Genomic DNA, 24,848 nt, shown 5'->3' on the forward strand with positions numbered 1-24,848 from the left:
ACAAAGAGAGACAACGAGAGAGAAAGAGAGAGAGAATACCGCTCCCTTTAACTCAACTGAAGTGCCAATAAAGTCCAACTCTTTCCCCTCCATCCATTATTTTCCTCATTCCCCAGGCTCTGAGTGAGATACCCAATCAGAAGTGACCATGAAGCCCCAGCAGCATCCCTACTAGCAGCCTGCTAACAACAGTCTGAGGAGAACTGAAGTGTTGGAGGACCATTCAACACAATGACTGATGGATCCATCACAGGACCAGTCAAATCACACACTGGGGGCTCAAACTTTCACACCTCCCTTTTCTATCCGTTATCACGGCACAGAATTTTTACCATCTCTCTCTTCCTCTTGCTCTCTCTTGCACTCTTTCACTCTCAAGATCTCAAGAGGCCCTTCGGACAGTGACACGGCTTAAACGACAGCGTCATTATCCAGACAAGAACAGATAGCAAGACAATCCTGCCGGAGAAGACTAAACAATCCACTGCCTATTACAGCAGCTTCGGGTTGAGAGATGAGGAGAGGAGGGGAAAGAGGAGAGAAGGAGAGGAGAGGAAAGAGACGAGAAGAAGATGGCTCTGCAACTTGTTTCACTGAGTTCACGAAGCAGATGAACCGGCTTTAAGAGCGACAATTCTGAGAGGAAAATGTGCAATTTTGCAACTAAAATGCCTCTTCTTCCTCTTCCCTATTCACACACAACCCCAGTGGAATCATCATGACAGATGAAAATACAGACAACTCTGCCCCCCCCCTCCCCCCACCTCCAAATCAATGGCCAAGTTGCTCTGAATTGTACAGCATGCTTGGTGGGGTTCACTGTTCAAGTCAACTGCTCTCTGGTATGGACCCATAGCAGTAAAATGCATCTAGGTGCCTGGCATTATCATGGTTACCTCCTTGTTATAGGTGCTATTTTCTCTGTGGGTGGTGGAATGGTCAGGATGGATGACAGGGTAAAGCTGTACTAGTGGGCTGATTCAAGCCTTTCTGAGTTTGAGGATGGTGTATTGCGTGTTCAGACAAACTAGGTCTGTGTCTGAAATGGCAACCTATTCCCTATTTAGTGCAATACTTTTGACCAGACACTAGGATGGTCAGGGCCTCAACAGGACAGCCTATTCCCAGATCTCTTTGGAGGTTGACGACGTGTGTTGTCTTGTCCTGGAGGCAGAACTGTGCTATTTCCACTAGATGTGCCAGCTGTAAAGTCAAAATTGGCTACATTGTAAAAATTCCTGAAAATAAACATTAGCTTTTTGGTCTTAATTTAAGGCTAGGGTTAGGAATTACTGAAAACAGTTGGCTACGGTTATGGTTTGGTTTAAAATCAGAAATTATGACTTTGTGGCTGTGCCAGCTAGTGACCACTCTGCAGAGCTGCCTCCAAAACAAGATTAATGATGAAAGCAATAACCTGCGATCTGTTTGTGCTGTATAGCCAACTCCTATGGTCGTGGAATGACAATGACCATAGAAAGAGCAAGACAGCACAATCTGATCTGGGACCAGGCTATCACTGGGAGGCTCAGATGAGATATTAGGCTACTTGGCGTCTCCAGGGTGGAGGAATGGAGGTTCCGTGCCTCAGATCTCTGGATGGAATGTGAGAGGAGATGATTCTGAGGTGATACTCTGGCACCACCTCTTATCGTGCTAGATTATCTCTCCTACAGGCCTCATTTGATGGATAGATGTGAGATGTGATACTGGCCACTGGGACAGAGGTGACAAAGAGGATGATAATGACAGAGAGCCTTTTACAGTTTCTCTCTCCAACACCTTGAGTATGATAATGATCACGTTTGTCAAACAACAACTGGGACAAACTCAGTCCTTCCTGTCCAGTCCTTCAACAGCAATAGCGCACATTGACTGTTACCTTTACTCTAAATTATACAGTCAGGGGCCTGCCTCACTGCCAGTCAGGGGACTTTTTTCGGCATGAGATCCGTTTTGGCGTTTAAGCCTTTTCAAAGAAGAGGGGCACGGTATGGCGGTTAACACACTGCCACCAGAAACATCTTAAGAGGATGGGGAAGGGGCCACTAAATGAGGATGGAACACCATGCTCCAGTGAAGTGCACCAGCTTCAGAGGCTAGAAAGGCCAAGAAGATGCCCCTGATCCTGATCCCTTCTCCCTGCTCAGACACACACACACACACACACACACACACACACACACACACACACACACACACACATCACCCCAGCCAGATTAAAAGGCCCCCGTCCCGTGTGCAACCCACCCCACCCCTCCACAAGGTGACTTGGCTCAGTGACCGCTCCACCACCCTGCGATAAAACGTTCATCAATCACTGGGACTAATCTCAGGTTCAGCCTGACACCTTCATTGTTCCGGCATTTCTATAGCTGCTCCCCCCACATAAAGGGTTATACTGCCACCTATGCAAAGCAAATGGGCCGTCTGCTCTCCATCTGTGAGAGTCATCCTAAAGTGGGTGAAGTATGCCTTTGATGTGCAGTAGGCAGCACTGACATCAGTCTAAGGATTATCTGGTAGCTGTAAGCACACTAAAGGTAGGTAGGTATGAATGGAGCTGAGTGAAAGGATATTTTTGATTCAGGTAACTAACCATTAGAGATACTGAATAGGTCTTGAGAATGGCCTTGTGCTGAAACGGTGACATTGACTAGTCTTAACGATATCCCCTGCTCTTTTCTACTGATTCATTCATATCTGAATCTGGAAATGGAAAATTGAATAATTTGAAAAAAATAGTCCTCCTTGGCTTCCAGCCCTCCATCTGGACCCCGGTGAACCTCATGATCATATTAATAAACTGGCCCGTGAAAGAAGACCATTTCAGGTGATAATGCTGCACTGCAATAAAAAGCAGGCTATAGGGGCCCCAGGAAACGTTCATATGACCCATCGATTTTAGAGAGGTTTGGGCATATTTCTCACTTCACCATTTATTTCAGTCTTTCTTTCCACACACTGAACGGAATTTATTTGACCAACCTATCTATTCGTGGCCCTTGGAAAGGTTAACAAAAACACCTTCTCCTGAAATAAACAGCCATTTGAGTGTTATCCTCCCTCCTTCACTCTGCATGTCTAGTTCTCACTATGGAGAACACCTTGTTTCTTAACCCGCTGCATAGATGAACAGAGAAGATAAAGGGGATATCCCTGTACACACTGTTCTCTCTGTCTGTGTTATGTGTGTATGTGCATTTGAGTGTGTGTAAACCAACCAACATGTGGAATTATTGAAGCTGGCAGCCAGAAAGATTGAAATGAAAAGTGTTTATCTCCTTGTCTACTGGTATGTTTGTCAAACGGTGCTGGCATCAACATAAAGCATCTCTGTTTCTCTCTGTATAGCAGGGTTCTCCAACAGGTGGAACACAAGCTATCAGTAGCTCGCAGCCCACTTATGAGTAGCTCGCCAATCAATTCCAGAAACTATGTGCATTGTTTCATGTGTTCCATTGCAAACTGTCGTAAACATAAAGCGCCTGGCTACTATCCAATCAAAGCCACATTGACATTATCCCACCCCTGGCTACCTACTATTGGTTTAAACAGCCAATTAATTTCCAGCAATATTGCCCTTGTCTGTTGTCGATGCTAATGATAGCCGTCTTGTGGGTAGACAGAAATACTTTCCCCAAAAACCTTCGCAATTAAATGTTAACTGTTAAATACAAAATAGGCTTACCTGACAGAACTATATCATGATTATTTGTATCAATTATGTTGCCATTGTTTTGCAAACTGTCATGACATGTGCTGCAGCAGCAGGCCTAACAGCAGAAACATCGCTAGATTGACACATTTCCTGTCTTGCTAAATGTGCAATTAAAGGGGAATTACACCAAAGATAATCTGAATGACTTTTTTTCCAGGCCTCAAAAACGGTCTTCTGATGTGTTTTAAGTATTGACATCGACTCTGAACATCCACATCCGTTGTGTCTTTAAGAATAATTTTAATATTAAGAGTAAAAAACTGAAAAAAATCCCAAACCAGGAAAAAACAAACAGAATTTGGGAAAATAGAAAAGATAATTCTATGGGGCTGTCATGCCAAAATATTGTTTATTAACCACTATCTTACTAGGTACAGTATATTGATGTAAAACACATCTCTAGTACACCAAGGACCAGGTGAAGAGTTTCAGGGTAGAGGAGAAGAGAATAATGTGCCTATTTGAAAGCTATAAAAAATGTTGCTTGCGATATGTTTAATCTTTTTTTAAGTAGCTCTCCTGCCAGAAAAGGTTGGAGACCCCTGCTGTATAGCCTGATATGAGAGATGGCTATAACGCTTGTCTGTACCAAGGGCTGCTCCTCCCTGTAACCTGTTAGGCTTGTAGTCTGTTCAGTCATTCTCTTCACTGATTTAATCATAATGGGTGTACAGTTTCACACTGATCCCTTTGGCAAAACATTCTTAGGTCAAACAATTTCATCCAAACTTTGGTTCAAGAAGAGCCTTTAGGTCATGAAACTATGCATTATAGAGGTGAAAGGATTGAGAGTGTTATAAATGGGGTATCTAAGACCAATGTTATGTTGAGTAATAAAATGGGTTTAAGTCTACTGTAAATAATCCAGTTTGCATACATTCGTTAGAGGAAGGGCCTCGTGAATGGCTCTGTCCAATCAGGAGGGTGTGTACAGTGTACAGTATATTAAGACTTACCTTGGAAGGTGACCACAGGGTGTTCTCTCCGGGTACACTCCGGCCGAGATAGGTACTGGGGGCGGGCGTGGGGGCGGGTGGGGAGGGCAGCATGGGTTTCTGGGACAGTGCGATGGGGAGGGGCAGCAGAAGCAGGGGGAGGAGCAACAGGCCAGGCACAGACAGGGGGGCAGCGTTCCGTGGCAACGCTGCTGTCATGGTGATGGGGGCGGAGCCTTTCCTCTAACTGCCAAGGTGGGCCTCTGGGATACAACTGTGAGAAAATAAGGGAAGAAAGAGAGAGAGTTTGAAAAAGAAGATGTGTTGCAAAGAGTCTGTGGTTGCATGATAACACTTCTGGTTCCTGACACATAAGTACAATCCCGGAGACTGGTGTTTCTTCTGAAACTCGTCAGTCTACTCTTGTTCTGAGTAATGAAGGCTTTTCCATGTGATAAATTACCAAGGAACTGAAGATCTCGTACAACGCTGTGTACTACTCCCTTCACAGAACAGCGCAAACTGGCTCTAACCAGAATAGAAAGAGGAGTGGGAGGCCCCGGTGCACAACTGAGCAAGAGGACAAGTACATTAGAGTGTCTAGTTTGAGAAACAGACGCCTCACAAGCCCTCAACTGGCAGCTTCATTAAATAGTACCCACAAAACACCAGTCTCAATGTCAACTGTGACTCCGGTATGCTGGCCTTCTAGGCAGAGTTCCTCTGTCCAGTGTCTGTGTTCTTTTGGCCATCTAAATCTTTTCTTTTTATTGGCCAGTCTGAGATAAGGCTTTTTCTTTGAAACTCCGCAACTTTTCTTTGCAGCTTGTATTAGCTAACACAACGTGTCATTGGAACACAGGAGTGAGGGTTGCTGATAATGGGCCTCTGTACGCCTATGTTGATATTCCTAAAAAATCTGCCGTTTCCAACTACAATAGTCATTTACAACATTAACAGTGTCTACACTGTATTTCTGATCAATTTGATGTTATTTTAATGGACAAAAAATGTGCATTTCTTTCAAAAACAAGGACATTTAAGTGACCCCAAACTTTTGAACGGTGGTGTATATGAATATGAAACAAGGTGAAAAACTAAAGAGACAGGTGAGAGAGTGAGGAGAGAAAATTGCAAACAGAGACACTTAAACACCGAGGAGCCATGTCTGTGAAGTACCTAACCCCTGACCTCACCATAATCGTTCAAAATACGCAATTAAACCTCAGAAGTTAATTTAACGGCTGATTAAAATCAGAAAATTGAATGAAAGGGTAGTGGATTGTTCAATGGAGTGCAAGTTACCATGAGTTAATGTACCAGAACACTGTGAGCTTCAAATCTATGGCTCATAGAAATAAGCTTAACACAAGAAAAACACTCTCTTCAGCTATTCTCTAGAGAGATCCCTATACTGAAAACAATGTTTTAAACTAATTGTTTTGAGTAGATAAAGCACATGAAGAGCTGAAATATCTTAGTCATCATTTCATCCCAACACCTCTCACAGTACTTAAGTTGCCTAGGTATTGCTGCAATCTCAGTTCACATGAGCTCTCATTCTTAAAATGTACATTTTTTAAGATAAAACCATTAATGTTTTGACCTACTGGCCGAATGTTTTAACTTGAAGAGTGATAGTTGCGCCTTTTTGCCTTCATGTAAACTTTACATTTGGCTGCACTTCGCTGGCTCCAGGTCGGGTTAAGCACATAGTCTTTTCCTTCAGCCACACAGTAAAAAACTAAAAAGTCGATTCAACGTACAATTGTAAGGTAACCCGCTGCAATAGGATTGTGAATTTGCTGAACAACATTTGCAGACATAAACATTTTGTTGTGAGTTTTGCTCAACAACATTATTGTACGTCGAATCAAGATCTTTTTTTCCCCAGTGCATTTCAGTTCAGCCACTCCAGAATAAACCGTGTTAAGCAGCCTTGAACAGTACCACACAATTCTCCACTTCCTCCTTCGTAGTAAATGTAATTTCCTGCAGACATAATATACAAGGGAATACAGCCTGGCTGAAACCTGTAGTCCATCATCACCCACCCTTGAGCCTTCTCACAATGTTACCATTGTGGCACGTAATACCAGTAAAGTAGATTAATAACTTACTTCCTGCTCTCACATTCACAGGGTTAGGTCTCCTTGTAATAGTATTCCTTTAAATGGACCGATCAATAACACATTACTAGGTTGGTTGAGTTTAAAATCAACCTTATTACCCACAATCCATTAACCCACTCCCTCTCACTACAGCTGGTAACTAATTAGGCAAATGCACATGAGCTGCTGTGTTTGTCATTACAATACAGTAACAGTCAACACAACAGGCTCAGGGTAGATGCCAAGGAACACAGAAGTGCCACTAGACATACATCGAAAAGCCCTAAGCATACAGAAAACAGTTTCAAGAAGGGATGGGTTACTTGGTGCAATATTCCTCATGTCAACCCTCGCTAGAACATCATTTGCGGTGAAAAGTGTGCAGTGAATCTGAGAGAAAGGAAAACACTACTGTTAGATACACTGCTATGTAAAGTATATTCAAACTTAAAGGTAGTCCCTACACTAAAATAGAACTGGTGTTAATTAAAATAGTGCTTGGCTGGTGTAGAGAGAGAAGACCAGGAGGGCCAGCAGCAGCTCTACCACCCATAGAGCAGTGCTGGTCTTGGCACAGACACAGTCAACTAGACCCATGGGTAAACGCTAACAGCAGGTGGAGGTGTGAGTGGGTGGACTAGGCTCCACTGGCACTTTGGGTGGACAGATGTGGTTTCATCAGTCTACATACACACATCATCAAATCACACACAAGTACGCACACACTCACACACACGTCTAACTCACAAAACTGGAGAATTAAAGCCTTGAACAGCTGGTCACAGTCCCCTCTGAGTCACAGCTAGCAGGCAGACCTGGCACCAAGCGTGTGTGTGCCTGGGTGAGTGTGTCAACCACTGCTCCTTTAGCAAGGACAATCAAAGAGGCCCACTACACTCTAAGAAAAAAAGGTTCCAGAAGGGTTCTTCGGCTGTCCCCATAGGGAAACAAACCCTTTTGGGTTCCATGTAGAACCCTCTGTGAAAAAACAATTATACCTGGAACCAAATAGGTTCTACCTGGAACCAAACATTGTTCTTCCAAGGGTTCTCTTATGGGGACAGCCCAAAAAAACTTTTAGGTTCTAGATAACACCTTTTGTCTAAGAGTGTAGGACAGACCCTCTCTGTTGTTCTCCTGCTTGAACGCCACTTGCCAAATTGAAATCAAGGCGGTCGATTCACTGTGACACAGGTACTTCTGTCAGTTCTGTCAGCTGTCTATGCAACACTTTTACATCCCACTTGTGAATCCAAGCCTTCGCCACCACAGCTACACTTGTCTTTGACACACACACACACACACACACACACACACACACACACACACACACACACACACACACACACACACACACACACACACACACACACACACACACACACAACAGACTGCCTGGCTGGGAGAAGGAGTCAGTCAGTAAATTATCCATGGACTGTGGACAGTGTGCTCATGGCTTAGAGGGGAACTTCCAGGGGTTTTGATTAATGAATGCCCAGACACGTCCCCTGTCAATAGCCCTCTGACAATCGAGCAGAGTGACTACTGTTGGAAGCAGGAGGTACAATCCCTGAGATACACACATATGCACACACACACACACACACACACACACACACACACACACACACACACACACACACACACACACACACACAGAGGAGGTGGGAGGTCCAGTCATTGAGATTGCTCTGATTTCATATTGTCTCTCAGCTCAGTCACTGACATTGGATGCCATCCTGTAGCTATGGTAACAGTGAATATATTGAACAAGGTCTGAAGTAGATGGGGCCAGGTAGAGTAGAGTGTTTGCACTGAGCCCACAGCGTGTGTCAAGACACATCAGAGAAAACGTTCTGAAGAGAGAAAGAGCAGCTCAGAGATTGATGATGTATTGTAGGCCATGAAAATACCCTCATAGGAAAAGCATCAAAAGCGAGGGAGGTACATCTTCTAGACCAAAATGCTAAATATGTTTTCCCTACCCACTAAGTGATACCCACATACTGCGTATCTAAAAGCAAGGTGAGAGAGAGTAAAGTCTGATTAATGCCATGAAATGTAAATAGTTGCGTAGCTTGGATGGTGCAATAGCAGGCAAAGGGCCCTGGAGACAGAATAATAGCCTATGAGTAGAGACACTTTATAGCTTGTCTTCTTTCCATTGTTCATATTATCTTTCTCTGCTGTGTGGGGGTTGGGGTGGGGTGCATCTTTGGGGTGGGGTGCCTCCCCCCCAGTCTTTCAGACCTTTTAAATGCAACAGCCTCACTCAAAATGTTGCCTTTTCACTCAAACAAAAGCAACGAACAGGAAGGGAGAGGCGGAGCAGACGAATGGAGGCCATAAAAACTCCTTCAAAACACTCTTGTCTTTTAATAATATCAGAGGGCTTTTATCCCATTCCACAAGGCCGCTGGGCCAGCAGGTGTGTCAGACAGTTTCTCTCTCCCTACCAGCCATAAAGGTTTAGGATGAATCACTGGCTCTCCTCTCCGGCTCCACTCTTCGCCATACCGGAGACGGATGATTTAGGGCCCTGAGCGCCCATGCCTGCACCTTCCCTCATCCGGATGGTGATGGGTCTACTCTCTACCCTGTTGCCCAGGGGACTGCTTCTAATTACAACTCAATAGAAAGTCCTTCAACCAAATCTCATCTGAATCAATTAGGACACTGATTAAATTGCTTCCAGCCCATTGAGAAGACAATGTCTGTGTCCCAAATGGCACCCTATTTCCTATGCAGTGCACTACTTTTGACGAAAAAATAGGGAATAGGGTGCCATTTGGGATGCATCCAATCACTGGTGCTGTTCATAAAAAACAAGGTAGGCTACCTACCCCATATCAGAGAAATAAAGTGTTTCACTGCGAATGAACGGATGTAGCTATTGATGTTTACGCTTCAAGAAAATAACAAGAAAAAAACCGAATCGAAATTAAATTGGTAATTTCCTTTGGGAAAGTCTCCATGGAGAACTGGTTCCACTCCAATGGGTTCTTTGATGCATTTGATCTTAAGCTATGTTGAGTGGATGTGATTGTTAAGCATCTTATATCAGGATGTACAGTATTATTGAGGCCCCATGAGCAGTAAGTGTATGAAAAATGTGCTGTTCTCACTAAGCCTTCTGTTGCGCACACATGTACACACACACACACACACACACAAACATACACGCACACACAACCACAAGCTCACACAAACACGCTAACCTCGACATTAGCTTTAGTACCAGTGGAATACCAACACCAGCTCATCAGATCAGAAGATGCTCCCAGGTATCTGATTTGTGGCAGAAGAAATACAGCACTTGTTTCTCAATTAAACCTACATCATAAAACGTTTCTCAATTAAACCTACATCATATCACGTTTCTCAATTCAACCTACATCATATCACGTTTCTCAATTAAACCTACATAATATCCACGTTTCTCAATTAAACCTACATAATATCACATTTCTCAATTCAACCTACATAATATCACGTTTCTCAATTAAACCTACATAATATCCACGTTTATCAATTAAACCTACATAATATCCACGTTTCTCAATTAAACCTACATAATATCACATTTCTCAATTCAACCTACATAATATCACGTTTCTCAATTAAACCTACATAATACCCACGTTTCTCAATTAAACCTACATAATATCCACGTTTCTCAATTAAACCTATATAATATCATGTTTCTCAATTAAACCTACATAATATCACGTTTCTCAATCCAACCTATATAATATCACGTTTCTCAATTCAACCTATATAATATCACGTTTCTCAATTCAACCTACATAATATCACGTTTCTCAATTCAACCTATATAATATCACGTTTCTCAATTGAACCTACACTACCGTTCAAAAGTTTGGGGTCACTTAGAAATGTCCTTATTTTTTAAAGAAAAGCTAATTTTTTTGTCCATTAAAATAACATCAAATTGATTAGAAATACAGTGTAGACATTGTTAGTGTTGTAAATGACTATTCTAACTGGAAATGGCAGATATTTTAGGAATATCGACATAGGCATACAGAGGCACATTATCAGCAACCATCACTCCTGTGTTCCAATGGCACGTTGTGTTAGCTAATCCAAGTATATCATTTTAAAATGATTTATCATCACTAGAAAACATTTTTGCAATTATGTTAGCACAGCTGAAAACTGTTGTTCTAATTAAAGAAGCAATAAAACTGGCCTTCTTTAGCGAATGAAATAGTACCCGCAAAACACCAGTCTCATCGTCAACAGTGAAGAGGCGACTCTGGAATACTGGCCTTCTTGGCAGAGTTCCTCTGTCCTACGTCTGTGTTCTTTAGCCCATCTTAATCTTTTCTTGTTATTGGCCAGTCTGAGATATGGCTTTTCTTTGCAACTCTGCCTAGAAGGCCAGCATACCGGTGTCGCCTCTTCACTGTTGACGTTGAGACTGGTGTTTTGCGGGTGCTATTTAATGAAGCTGCCAGTTGAGGACTTGTGAGGCGTCTGTTTCTCAAACTAGACACTCTAATGTACTTGTCCTCTTGCTCAGTTGTGCCCCGGGGCCTCCCACTCCTCTTTCTATTCTGGTTAGGGCCAGTTTGCGCTGTTCTATGAAGGGAGTAGTACACAGCTCTGTACAAGATCTTCAATTCCTTGGCAATTTCTCGCATGGAATAGCCTTAATTTCTCAGAGCAAAAATAGACTTTGTCTTTGTTTCTGGCCATTTTGAGCCTGTAATCGAACCCATAAATGCTCCAGACACTCAACTAGAAGGCCAGTTTTATTGCTTCTTTAATCAGAACAACAGTTTCAGCTGTGCTAACGTAATTACAAAAGGGTTTTTAATGATCAATTATCCTTTTAAAATGATAAACTTGGATTAGCTAACACGACGTGCCATTGGAACACAGGAGTGATGGTAGCTGAGAATGGGCCTCTGTAAGCCTATGTAGACATTCCATAAAAAAATCTGCCGTCTCCAGCTACAATAGTAATTTACAACTTTAACAATGTCTACACTGTATTCCTGATCAATTTGATGTTATTTTAATGAACTTCTTCAGGATTGGTGGGTCCCCTGCAGGACGGTTGAGCTAACGTAGGCTAATGTGATTAGCATGTGGTTGTAAGTAACAAGAACGTTTCCCAGGACATGGACATATCTGATGTTGGCAGAAAGCTTAAATTCTTGTTCATCGAACTGCACTGTCCAATTTACAGTAGCTGTTAGAGTGAAAGAAAACCATGCTATTGTTTGAGGAGAGTGCACAGATTTGAACATGAAAAGTTATTAATAAACAAATTAGGCACATTTGGGCAGTCTTAATACAACATTTTTAACAGAAATGCAATGGTTCCTTGGATCAGTCTTAAACTTTGCATATACACTGCTGCCATCTCGTGGCCAATATCTAAATTGCACCTGGGCTGGAATAATACATTATGGATTTTATCTTGCATTTCAAAGATGATGATACAAAAAATACAAAAGAAACGGTTGTTTTTTTCTTTGTATTATCTATTACCAAATCTAATGTGTTAGATTCTCCTACATTCCTTTCACATTTCCACAAACTTCAAAGTATTTATTTTCAAATAGTACCAAGGAAATGCATATCCTTGCTTCAGGGCCTGAGCTACAGGCAGTTAGATTTGGGTATGAAAAATTGAATTGAAAAAAAAGGGCCAATGCTTCTGCTTTTCTTTCGTGTGATTTTCTTTCAAAAGCAAGGACATTTCTAAGTGGCCCTAAGCTTTTGAACGGTAGTGTACCTAATTTCCACATTTCTCAAATAAATCTACATAATATCCACGTTTCTCAATTAAAACCATTTGATTACCCACATAATCAAATGTTTTTTTAGGAAATAAAATTAGGTGCTGCACACTTCATTTCCCACTTGTCATGTTTATTGTTCCCTTAGGGAAAGCAAAACAAACACACACAACAAGAGCGCAAAGCATACCAACCTACTGTATAGCCCCAAGAGAAATCTAGGCAGTAAGAAGACATATCTATAGCCTACTAACTATTACCACACTATAGCATCTGAAAACATTCACCAATTATAAGTTCAACTAACACTTTTACCACCTAAACTCATAAATAACTAGTAGGCATGAGGCACCACACTCCCCCTCCACACACACACGAACAAACATACTGCTACCATATTCTCATCCCTATTCAGCCTCCCCCTGTCTCCTCCCTCCTCCCCCTTTCTCCCCAAGGGGTTTGGTCCCGTCGGCAGTTACATTGACCATGTCTAATTCTACTCAATAGCTGAACCTCACCAATCTTTTTAATGCCTGCTCTGAGATGGCCTATAGGGGTCTGGGCAATGGGCGATGGGAGGGGGACAATGAGGCCCGTTAAGAGCCAAAGAGGAGGGGAGCAGGAGGGGGGTAATATGTGGGCTACACACTTGGGGAAGACCATAGGAATGTGGGACAAGATGAGGAAGGGCTGATAGAAAATGACCTTTTTGGTAAAAGGGTGATGGGAGGGTAGTAGAAATCTCTTATTGAGTCGCCTTGCTCACACTTGAGTAGGTCCGTTAAAACAGAAGAAATGGCTTTCCCAAGGAATGTGCTTGAATGACATCTGACCTCGGAGTCTCGGACACAGAAAAGAGCATTGGGACTGAGCATAGGAATAAACATTCTATTTTTAATTCTATGGGAGTGACGGCATTGACAGGACGTGATGGGGTTGTAACAAATAATATGGAATGTCATTTATTTGACTGTGATCTATCCAGGCACAAAGCCCCAGACAACAAAATAATATGATTGTGTGTCTGTCTGCACTTTGCATTCTCCAGAGTGGAAACAGTCCACATAGTACAAAGTGCATATCTTCGTCTTTGTGTAGTGCTACAGAATGTGTGTCTGTGGGCTGTGTCTTTTTGGGAAGTGAGTACTCATACACAGCAGCCAGTAGAATCTCAGGGAGGGCAATCATCACTTGCTGTCTGTCTACATCAGTGAAAGCACCCAGTGGCCTTGCTGCCAATCTGAAAATCCAAGTGTTGAAGAGCCTATTACACTCTTACAGTTTCCCCAGACTGGTGTGGTTACGTATTCTAGCACTGCTTCAGAGTCTGTCTGCATCCCAAATGAAACCCTATTTCTTATACTGCACTAATTTTGACCAGGGACCTATGCCTATGGACCCTGGTCAAAAGTAGTGCACTATATAGGGAATATGGTGCCATTTGGGACACAGGCTTTGAGTGAGAAGAACTTGCATTGCACCACTCAGACTCCAACACACAGACTCCAGAAGAAAAGTCCTAATTGTAATCGCAGATTGCACCCCTTAACGTTGCCTTATTTATATTGTAACAAACAACTTGTTACAGCACATCCAGGGTTTTATTATGGTGCGTGAAGCACAGTTCAAAGAGTCAAAATAGGCTCCAACAATGAAGAAATTCAATTTTGATTAGGATACAAAGGCTTGAGGCGAGAGGGCCACTTATTAAACTGTTCTTAACGTCCAATCACACTGCCCCCTAATCACACTGCCCTCCAATCACACTGCCCTCCAATCACACTGCCCTCCAATCACACTGCCCTCCAATCACACTGCCCTCCAATCACACTGCCCTCCAATCACACTGCCCTCCAATCACACTGCCCTCCAATCACACTGCCCTCCAATCACACTGCCCTCCAATCACACTGCCCTCCAATCACACTGCCCTCCAATCACACTGCCCTCCAATCACACTGCCCCCTAATCACACTGCCCTCCAATCACACTGCCCTCCAATCACACTGCCCCCTAATCACACTGCCCCCTAATCACACTGCCCTCCAATAACACTGCCCTCCAATAACACTGCCCTCCAATAACACTGCCCTCCAATAACACTGCCCTCCAATCACACTGCCCTCCAATCACACTGTCCTCCAATCACACTGCCCTCCAATCACACTGCCCTCCAATCACACTGCCCTCCAATCACACTGCGCTGTGAGCAGCTAAATGGATTTGATATGGCATGTCATGTAGTGATAATTTGAGAACCGTTTGTATCATCAGACTCTAGATAGTAATGCTGTGTCTAGTCTAGAGTGATGTATGGTTGGTCAGAAGGAGGGAAAGGGTATCTGGGAGGGAAAGGGTATCTTCCAATCTTTGGGCCTGTCAGTGTGCCCCACACACACGCAGAGACGCATACACCCAGACACACAACCACAGAGCTCTCCACCCCAGTCTGATCTGTAATAACACACAGTGTCTGTCCATCAAAATATCTATTATTGGCATTAGTTGGCAGACAGTCTCACATTCTCGTATTCATAGTCTCATATTCCCTACATAGTGCATTACTTTTGACCAGGGCCATTTGGGTGCCATTTGGGACACAGAGAGAAGTCACATCAAGTGCATATCTCAAGTTTACCTGATACCTCTTCATTGTGCACAGTCTATGAGCCTTTACTGAGAGAATTTTAACCCTGGGGCTTGTTTTGATTTGTTTGGGAGGTTTTGCAGGTAGTGTTTTAAACAAACGGTTAAAACCTTCAAAATGAAATAGTTAAACAAGAGGTTATGCTGTACAGGAGCTACTGCTGATAGATCCTCTAATTAAACTTTTTTTTTAAATACCTTGTTGGAACTTGGAATTGGGAAAGACCCGCTCCTCAACAACTTGCCTTGAACCACTGAGTCCACTGAGAATCACTGAGCCAATCCTTTGATGTGTTCCATATTAACCTCTCACAGTTTGAGTCAACATACCATTTCCAAATCTCTAAGCTCCAATGCAAAGCCTGTAGTATAGAGCATTGTCTTGCATTTGACTTGTCCCCATCGCATTTGATTACTTCCAAAATTCACCCCATTCTGAGAAAAAAAATGAAAATAGGCTGAGCTACTCTACTTCTATAAAAAAAAAATTAATGGTATCAAAATAAATTGTGTCATCAATTATTCTGAATAGGCTTCCATCCAGGTCTCTCTCAGTGGTCAGTTTCTTCCCTAGGAAACACAGAGTACAAGTAACCAGGGGTGACGACCTCTGATTGTCCATCCCACAAAACCCAGGTTGACAGGGTTGGAGAGGTCAACATCTCTCTCTCTCTCTCTCTCTCTCTCTCTCTCTCTCTCTCTCTCTCTCTCTCTCTCTCTCTCTCTCTCTCTCTCTCTCTCTCTCTCTCTCTCTCTCTCTCTCTCTCTCTCTCTCTCTCTCTCTCTCTCTCTCTCTCTCTCTCTCTCTCTCTCTCTCTCTCTCTCTCTCTCTCTCTCTCTCTCTCTCTCTCTCTCTCTCTCTCTCTCTCTCTCTCTCTCTCTCTCTCTCTCTCTCTCTCTCTCTCTCTCTCTCTCTCTCTCTCTCTCTCTCTCTCTCTCTCTCTCTCTCTCTCTCTCTCTCCAATGAAGGACAAATTTTGAAGTGTCACCATCCTCACCATAATGGGAGACAGATGTGCCAGGGTTGTATGCCACAGCTGAAAAGAACTGATAACAGGAGCGTGTGATGTCAACAGGATGGCTGCGATACTCATACAAACAGATGTGGGTTGGGGTTACTTTGAATCTGCTTACAGCTTTGGAATTGGTCGATTTCAAAAAAAGTCATAGCCTATCAGACAGGCTATCTTGCTCACGTACACATGACCAAACTCCAGAGCCTCTCCTTGGAGCCATGCAATCCACCATACACCATCATTTCAGCAGATTGTAGTGAATTATCACACCGTTTTACTGGGCTGCATGGCATTCTATGGGAGTGAAGCGGGAATTATGAGCCAATGATGCAGAGACGGCTCAGCCTAATTAGCTGCTATCTCAAGGACAACAGAAGGAGTGCTGTTCTCATTAACTGGAGCGGACACAAAACAAAACAAAACACACACACAAGGGCCGCCAGACACTTTAAATGATGAGCAAATAGATTACAACAGACTTCAAAAGGACAGCTGCATAGATCAAAAGAGAACTCTTGATATGATTAACAAGACTCTGCACACTCCTGAATAGACTCATGAATGCACAGAGAAACAGCTGGATGGATGCACACATACACACACACACACACACGCAGGAACGCACATGCACAGACACACACACAGACACACCACCCACACATAATTTCCTTAAAGCTAGGCTAATAATCGGAGGTATTGATGGCAATACGGTGTGTGTCTGCTGTGGACAGTGACCCGATAGACCAGGGGTCCAGGAGGCTGTGGACAGTGACCCGATAGACCAGGGGTCCAGGAGGCTGTGGACAGTGACCCGATAGACCAGGGGTCCAGGAGGCTGTGGACAGTGACCCGATAGACCAGGGGTCCAGGAGGCTGTGGACAGGGACCCGATAGACCAGGGGTCCAGGAGGCTGTGGACAGGGACCCGATAGACCAGGGGTCCAGGAGGCTGTGGACAGGGACCCGATAGACCAGGGGTCCAGGAGGCTGTGGACAGGGACCCGATAGACCAGGGGTCCAGGAGGCTGTGGACAGGGACCCGATAGACCAGGGGTCCAGGAGGCTGTGGACAGGGACCCGATAGACCAGGGGTCCAGGAGGCTGTGGACAGGGACCCGATAGACCAGGGGTCCAGGAGGCTGTGGACAGGGACCCGATAGACCAGGGGTCCAGGAGGCTGTGGACAGGGACCCGATAGACCAGGGGTCCAGGAGGCTGTGGACAGGGACCCGATAGACCAGGGGTCCAGGAGGCTGTGGTTGATATTAATGGTACTGAGCCTCAGTCCTGATCCCATCAGCAGAAGGCGGCCTGGAGGGCAGACAGGGGGGCAATGGAAACACCCCCCATCAGAGAACCTGTCTTGTCCACTAGTACACACACACACACACACACACACACACACACACTAATTGAAGTGAACACACACATGCGTGCAGACACACACAGAGACAGACAGGCAGACAGGGGGGCAATGAAAAGACCCTCTGTCAAGATCATGAGTGACCTGCCTGGGAGAGGCCTGGCTGAATTCAATCAAGTCTTAGCTACTTGGAGACACACACACGGAACAGACACACACACACACACGCTGAATCTCTTTAAGCCTGCAGAGGCTAAGCTTGTACGGCAGTGCAGTTCAGAGTAAGAGGAAAAGCCTTCCATGGGGACCTCAGCATTCAGTCCCTTTTGTAATAGTTTTTCAACTTAGAACAACTGATTGAACTTCTGAGTCACCCAGGAAAGCACTATAAAATGAAGCGAAGCTACGCATTTCGCCATCACAATATTCAGAGAATCAAACGTAGCTTCAAGGACACGATGGGTCCTGTACTGTATAGTAGAGAAGTAGGCAGTACCGTAGTGGCATGAGAAAAATAGATGCCTCCACTCCAGACACTGAATGTCAACATGGTATGTCATCGTCACCAGTTTAAACAGTCAGATTAGGGATGCATCTCAAATGGCACCCTATTCCCTTTATAGTGCACTACTTTTGAAAAGGACCCATAGCAGACAAATATTTAATGCAAATGTAATCTCACGTGCATATGTTTTATTTCCATCTCCCCTCTTTTCCAGAGCACTCCTCCTAACGCCTCATTATCAATTAAATTATGAATGGTCTCTAAGCATGGATCTCATTATAAAGAGGGTCCACTGGTGCACACACACACACACACACACACACACACACACACAGGTCCAGTGGAGCAGACGAAACAACATGCACATACGGGCTGAGGAGTATGATATGATTGGAAAACAGATAATTGATACTGTACAATGAATTGATTGCACATCACGAACTGAGTCCTTATATCATGATTGTCTATTGAGGCATGTGTCCTAAAATGTCAACTACACAGTGGTCTGGTTTGATTCTTCTCATAACATTTATACAGTATATATGCTTCCCCACCCATACACAATGGAACCATTTCCTTGTACCAAACCGATCAATAAAAATCAGCATGATGAGACCGACTGGTATTGTTACTGAGTGAAAGGAGATACTGTTGTATCTCTAAGGGGAGGATGACACTGGTAGGACTGAATAATTAATAACTCTGAGGTCATGTAATGGCCTCATTGACACAGGCTCTAAGGCCTGTCATTCAGGCCTGTCTTTTCTGATTCTGTCCTAATCATCACTCGTGCCACTTGGCTCTGCAAGACGATGGCAAACACACACATATTCATCCAAAAAGTTCATTAGTGTAGTAAAATACACAGCACTTTTTCAACTGGAGGCGAGGTCAGGTCACCAGAGATTTACTGTAATGAAAAAAAAACATAATTCCAACCCTATTTCACCCTCTCTATTTAAAAGAAAAACAGGGTGCTGGTGTTAAAATGCGCACGCGCACACACACCCGCAAACACACACACGCAAACACACACACGCAAACACACACCCGCAAACACACACCCGCAAACACACACACGCAAACACACACGCGCGCGCGCACACATGCAAACACACACGCGCGCGCGCACACATGCAAACACATACACAGCCGAATTACTATTACATCAGAATTCAATATAAAACCTAGAGCATTCAAATTAAGTTCAGTTGATTTGGTGCTAACTTGTCCGTCTTCTCATTGTCTGTAGAAGCGCTAACAGGACCGCATTCTCATGCCACTGAATCAGCCTGGCACTTACACACAGACAGACAGACTGACAGGTTCTGATGTCTGTGCATATATGTGCTCTAGCTTTGGCTTCCTGAAACCAAAGATAGACACACAAACACAACCTCATATTCACACACACACACACACACACACACACACACACACACACACGTCTGGTCCCTGTGCTGCGGCTGCTTGAAACCACAGGAGACATGGGCAGGCAGCCAGGTAGGAGGAGGTGGGAGGAAGCATTTCAATAAAGTGCCGCAATTTGGCTTCTCACTTTGTCAGAACACATTGATCACAGCAGAACAAACGGCAGGCTGATTTAGACCCTGGTGGCAGAGGATGGATGGATGGAGATGGAGGGAGGGAGGGAGGGATGGATGGATAGAGGGAATGAGAGAGAGATGCCGTACCACCCTGTTCCGACTCTACGGCCCCTTTATTGGATTTTGGCTGAAGGCATTAATCACTCAGAGCTATTGTGCTGCCCAGGGATCAAACACGCCACACCCCGAGGGAATGAACACAAAACTTAGAATAAAACTGTCCCCCCTCCCAACGGCTCCAAAGGGCCTGTCTGGAAAGCTTTTGTCTTCCAAAATTAACGTTTTAGAAAACGCATACGTTCTAAAGGATGAAGAAAATTAATGACTTTGAGAAGTAGTCTGTCTAGTCAGTCTCCACCAGGAGAGCCCAGGACAGGACTGTATTCTCTCTGTCTAGTCAGTCTCCACCAGGAGAGCCCAGGACAGGACTGTATTCTCTCTGTCTAGTCAGTCTCCACCAGGAGAGCCCAGGACAGGACGGTATTCTCTCTGTCTAGTCAGTCTCCACCAGGAAAGCCCAGGACATGACTGTATTCTCTCTGTCTAGTCAGTCTCCACCAGGAGAGCCCAGGACAGGACTGTATTCTCTCTGTCTAGTCAGTCTCCACCAGGAGAGCCTAGGACAGGACGGTATTCACTCTGTCTAGTTAGTCTCCACCAGGGGAGCCCAGGACAGGACAGTAGTATCTCTGTCTGGTCAGTCTCCACAAGGGGAGCCCAGTACAGGACAGTAGTATATCTCTGTCTAGTCAGTCTCCACCAGGGGAGCCCAGGACTGGACGGTAGTACCTCTGTCTGGTCAGTCTCCACAAGGGAATCCCAGGACAAGACAGTAGTATCTCTCTGTCTAGTCAGTCTCCACCAGGGGAGCCCAGGACAGGATGGTATTCTCTCTCTCGTCAGTCTCCACAAGGAGAGGCCAGTACAGGACGGTAGTATCTCTGTCTGGTCTGTCTCCACAAGGAGAGCCCAGGACAGGACGGTAGTATCTCTGTCTGGTCTGTCTCCACAAGGAGAGCCCAGGACAGGACGGTAGTATCTCTGTCTGGTCTGTCTCCACAAGGAGAGCCCAGGACAGGACAGTAGTATCTCTGTCTGGTCAGTCTCCACAAGGAGAGCCCAGGACAGGACGGTAGTATCTCTGTCTGGTCTGTCTCCACAAGGAGAGCCCAGGACAGGACAGTAGTATCTCTGTCTGGTCTGTCTCCACAAGGAGAGCCCAGGACAGGACAGTAGTATCTCTGTCTGGTCAGTCTCCACAAGGGGAACCCAGGACAGGACGGTAGTATCTCTGTCTGGTCTGTCTCCACAAGGAGAGGCCAGAACAGTACGCTATTATCTCTCTGTCTAGTCAGTCTCCACCAGGGGAGCCCAGGATGGGAAACTAGTCTGGGAAAGATGTACACCTCTGAACAAGTTTCCTCAGACTCTAAAACCACCTTGAAACGGGACGCCTGCAACAGGTCTGTATGCCCGTGTTAGCCTGGGACCTCAATTAATTGGGTTACCTTCACATGAATTGGTCTGTCGCTAATGTCTAGATTAGGCCTTGGTTATTTGTAGGAGCTGCTTTGTTTTAGAGTCCAATTGGAAGCTCAGTGACCACACACACACACACACACACACACACACACACACACACACACACACACACACACACACACACACACACACACACACACACACACACACACAATTCCAGGGGGATCTTTAGACTGTGGTTGCACCTGCCACTCAAGGTCCTATTCCTCAATCCCCCTCACCTCCTCTTCCCACTTTCCTTAGATGCTCTGGAGTGTCAGAGGGAAGGATCGAGCCCCTTGAGGACATCCCCCTTCTCTTCCTCACTGTCCATTTATCTCTCTCTGAGTACCATCGCTTCCTTTCATTCCCTCTTTTAGATCCCCACTCCCTCTCTTCTGAGTGTTCTGAGGGGAAAGCTGTTGTCACACACACACACCACTTCTGATCAGGATTACTACTGGATTACAGCAGAACAATGCAATGTGTGCTGAGGAAAGGGAGAGTCAAACCCCAAACTATTTTATATCACAAAGGCTGCATTCAAAGGGCTTTGAAAACATTTCCTGTTTCATTTTCAGATGTTACAGTTTTTTTCCAACTGCTTACACACGTTTTTCAAAACTGTCTCGGTTTTTCAAAAGTCTACACACAATTCCCAAAACTGCACACACAAAATGCAAAATGCCTCACATCTCCTTCAAAATGTAACACTGCATTCAAAATGCCATAAACACATGTCAGAATGAAGCATTTGCATCAAATGGCAAACACTGCTTTCATAAAAGTACATTTTTGGATATACCATGTAAACACTGTTGTTCTAAATCTAAAGCTCTTTGGTCTTTCATAGGCTTATATCTACATTTCAATACAATGTTCTACAGTTAAAGTAATCTGCTGAGAGGGGTAACAAGTACACTGTAAACACCAATGCAATGTAGAAACAGAAAATATTTATTAGGCCAAACATTACAGTTGTATACAGTAGCATACAACAAAACCCTAAACATATGTAAACCAAAAGTATGTTCTTTAGAATACAGTAAAGAACACAATTGTGCGTGTGGGGTCCCGGGGGGGGCAGTCCAGGAATTGGGGGGGGCAGTCACTAGTGCTAAGCTACGCTTCATCTCTTCTCCGGCCTGGGTCTGGCCACAATACTTCGTCCACATCACAAGATACGTTTTCTCTTGCCAAACATCGAGGGAAGTATCTCCTAGCATGGCGTATCCAACCTTGGAGAGAGGCAACCTCTATGTCCCCACATGGAGGAAGAGCAGTATCTCCTATGTCCCCACATGTAGGGAAGTATCTCCTAGCATGGCGTATCCAACCTTGGACAGAGGCAACCTCTATGTCCCCACATGGAGGGAAGTATCTCCTAGCATGGCGTATCCAACCTTGGACAGAGGCAACCTCTATGTCCCCACATGGAGGGAAGTATCTCCTAGCATGGCGTATCCAACCTTGGTCAGAGGCAACCTCTATGTCCCCACATGGAGGGAAGTATCTCCTAGCATGGCGTATCCAACCTTGGTCAGAGGCAACCTCTATGTCCCCACATGGAGGGAAGTATCTCCTAGCATGGCGTATCCAACCTTGGTCAGAGGCAACCTCTATGTCCCCACATGGAGGGAAGTATCTCCTAGCATGGCGTATCCAACCTTGGACAGAGGCAACCTCTATGTCCCCACATGTAGGGAAGTATCTCCTAGCATGACGTATCCAACCTTGGACAGAGGCAACCTCTATGTCCCCACATGGAGGGAAGTATCTCCTAGCATGGCGTATCCAACCTTGGACAGAGGCAACCTCTATGTCCCCACATGGAGGGAAGTATCTCCTAGCATGGCGTATCCAACCTTGGACAGAGGCAACCTCTATGTCCCCACATGGAGGGAAGTATCTCCTAGCATGGCGTATCCAACCTTGGACAGAGGCAACCTCTATGTCCCCACATGGAGGGAAGTATCTCCTAGCATGGCGTATCCAACCTTGGACAGAGGCAACCTCTATGTCCCCACATGGAGGGAAGTATCTCCTAGCATGGCGTATCCAACCTTGGACAGAGGCAACCTCTATGTCCCCACATGGAGGGAAGTATCTCCTAGCATGGCGTATCCAACCTTGGACAGAGGCAACCTCTATGTCCCCACATGGAGGGAAGTATCTCCTAGCATGGCGTATCCAACCTTGGACAGAGGCAACCTCTATGTCCCCACATGTAGGGAAGTATCTCCTAGCATGACGTATCCAACCTTGGACAGAGGCAACCTCTATGTCCCCACATGGAGGGAAGTATCTCCTAGCATGGCGTATCCAACCTTGGACAGAGGCAACCTCTATGTCCCCACATGGAGGGAAGTATCTCCTAGCATGGCGTATCCAACCTTGGACAGAGGCAACCTCTATGTCCCCACATGGAGGGAAGTATCTCCTAGCGTGGCGTATCCAACCTTGGACAGAGGCAACCTGTATGTCCCCACATGTGTCCTCCATTGCCTGGAGAAGCGGCATGCGGGCATAGGGTTGGCGATCATACACTTTCCAGCACCAGGCTGAGAAGAATTCCTCTATGGGATTTAGAAAAGGTGAATATGGGGGTAGGTACAAAACTACAAATTGTGGATGCATGGCAAACCAGTTTTGGACCAGAACAGCCCGGTGAAAACTAACATTGTCCCATAAAACCACAAATCTAGCAGGCTCCTGAGCATATGGCCGGTGTTGTACGGACCCAGTCTGGCATTGTGATGGAGGACCCCGTTTTTAGTGATAGCAACACACAGTTATATTACCCCCACGCTGTACAGGGACATTGGTAATTGCCCTCTGTCCTATTACATTTCTTCCGCGGCGCCTGGTTTTGGTGAGGTTGAAGCCAACCTCATCCACATAAATTCCTGGCGAATTACATGGGCATCCAGCTCCAATACTCTCTGTAACAGACAAAAGGATATACAGATGAGTAAATATGGTATGTCTGAAGTACTGGAAGTAGTGTTGCATACATACCTCTACAAATTCATGTCGCATATTCTTGACTCTGTCAGAGTTTCTCTCAAATGGCACCTTGTAAAGTTGTTTCATCGTCACCCGGTGCCGTTGGAGGATGCGTTGTATGGTCGACAGGCTTACAGCATTGATGTTGTTAAATATGGTGTCATTATTCAAGATATGCTCTCTTATCCTAATTGCATTGTTGGCCAAAACCATATTTATAATTGCAGTCTCTTGTACATCTGTAAACAAGTGTCCTCGTCCTCCATGATGTCTTTGCCTTTCCACTCTGTACAGAATTCAAACACAGTATGTGTTCAGCATAGGAACTGTGAACAATGTACAAAAAATGTAGTACAGCATGATAACCAACCTCATTCATTCAATGCAGTGCAGTAAATGGATGGCTTATAGTTACAAATGTTTATGCAATACTATGCAGTCATACGTATTTTACAGTACATTACTGTAATGCTAAAATAGTCATTAGATAGTTGCATACCTGTTCTCATTTCTGAAGGTTCGAATTATGGACGCCACTGTAAATCGACTCAAGGTGGGCTGGACTCTCACATGATCAACAAGTGTTGCCCTAATCTCATCAGAGATGGCTCTCCTTCCTTCTCTTCTTTGCCCTCGTCCTCTT

At 44.7% G+C, this 24,848-nt stretch overlaps 1 protein-coding gene across 1 annotated transcript in view; it reads right to left on the reverse strand.

Moving 5' to 3' along the window:
* The window catches only part of LOC118366653 (semaphorin-5B), a 151,674-nt gene extending 127,955 nt beyond the window's left edge, over nucleotides 1–23,719 (reverse strand). The window contains exons 1-3 of the mRNA XM_052492643.1: nucleotides 23,659–23,719; nucleotides 16,913–17,514; nucleotides 4,678–4,930 (exon numbers count right to left, since the gene is read on the reverse strand). Of these exons, the coding sequence (XP_052348603.1) occupies nucleotides 4,678–4,930; nucleotides 16,913–17,514; nucleotides 23,659–23,719 (916 nt within the window). The remainder of the gene's footprint in view (nucleotides 1–4,677; nucleotides 4,931–16,912; nucleotides 17,515–23,658) is intronic.
* Between the last annotated feature and the right edge of the window lie 1,129 nt (nucleotides 23,720–24,848).

The sequence above is a fragment of the Oncorhynchus keta genome, chromosome 34, assembly GCF_023373465.1.
Source record: "Oncorhynchus keta strain PuntledgeMale-10-30-2019 chromosome 34, Oket_V2, whole genome shotgun sequence".
NCBI classification, from domain to species: Eukaryota; Metazoa; Chordata; class Actinopteri; order Salmoniformes; family Salmonidae; genus Oncorhynchus; species Oncorhynchus keta.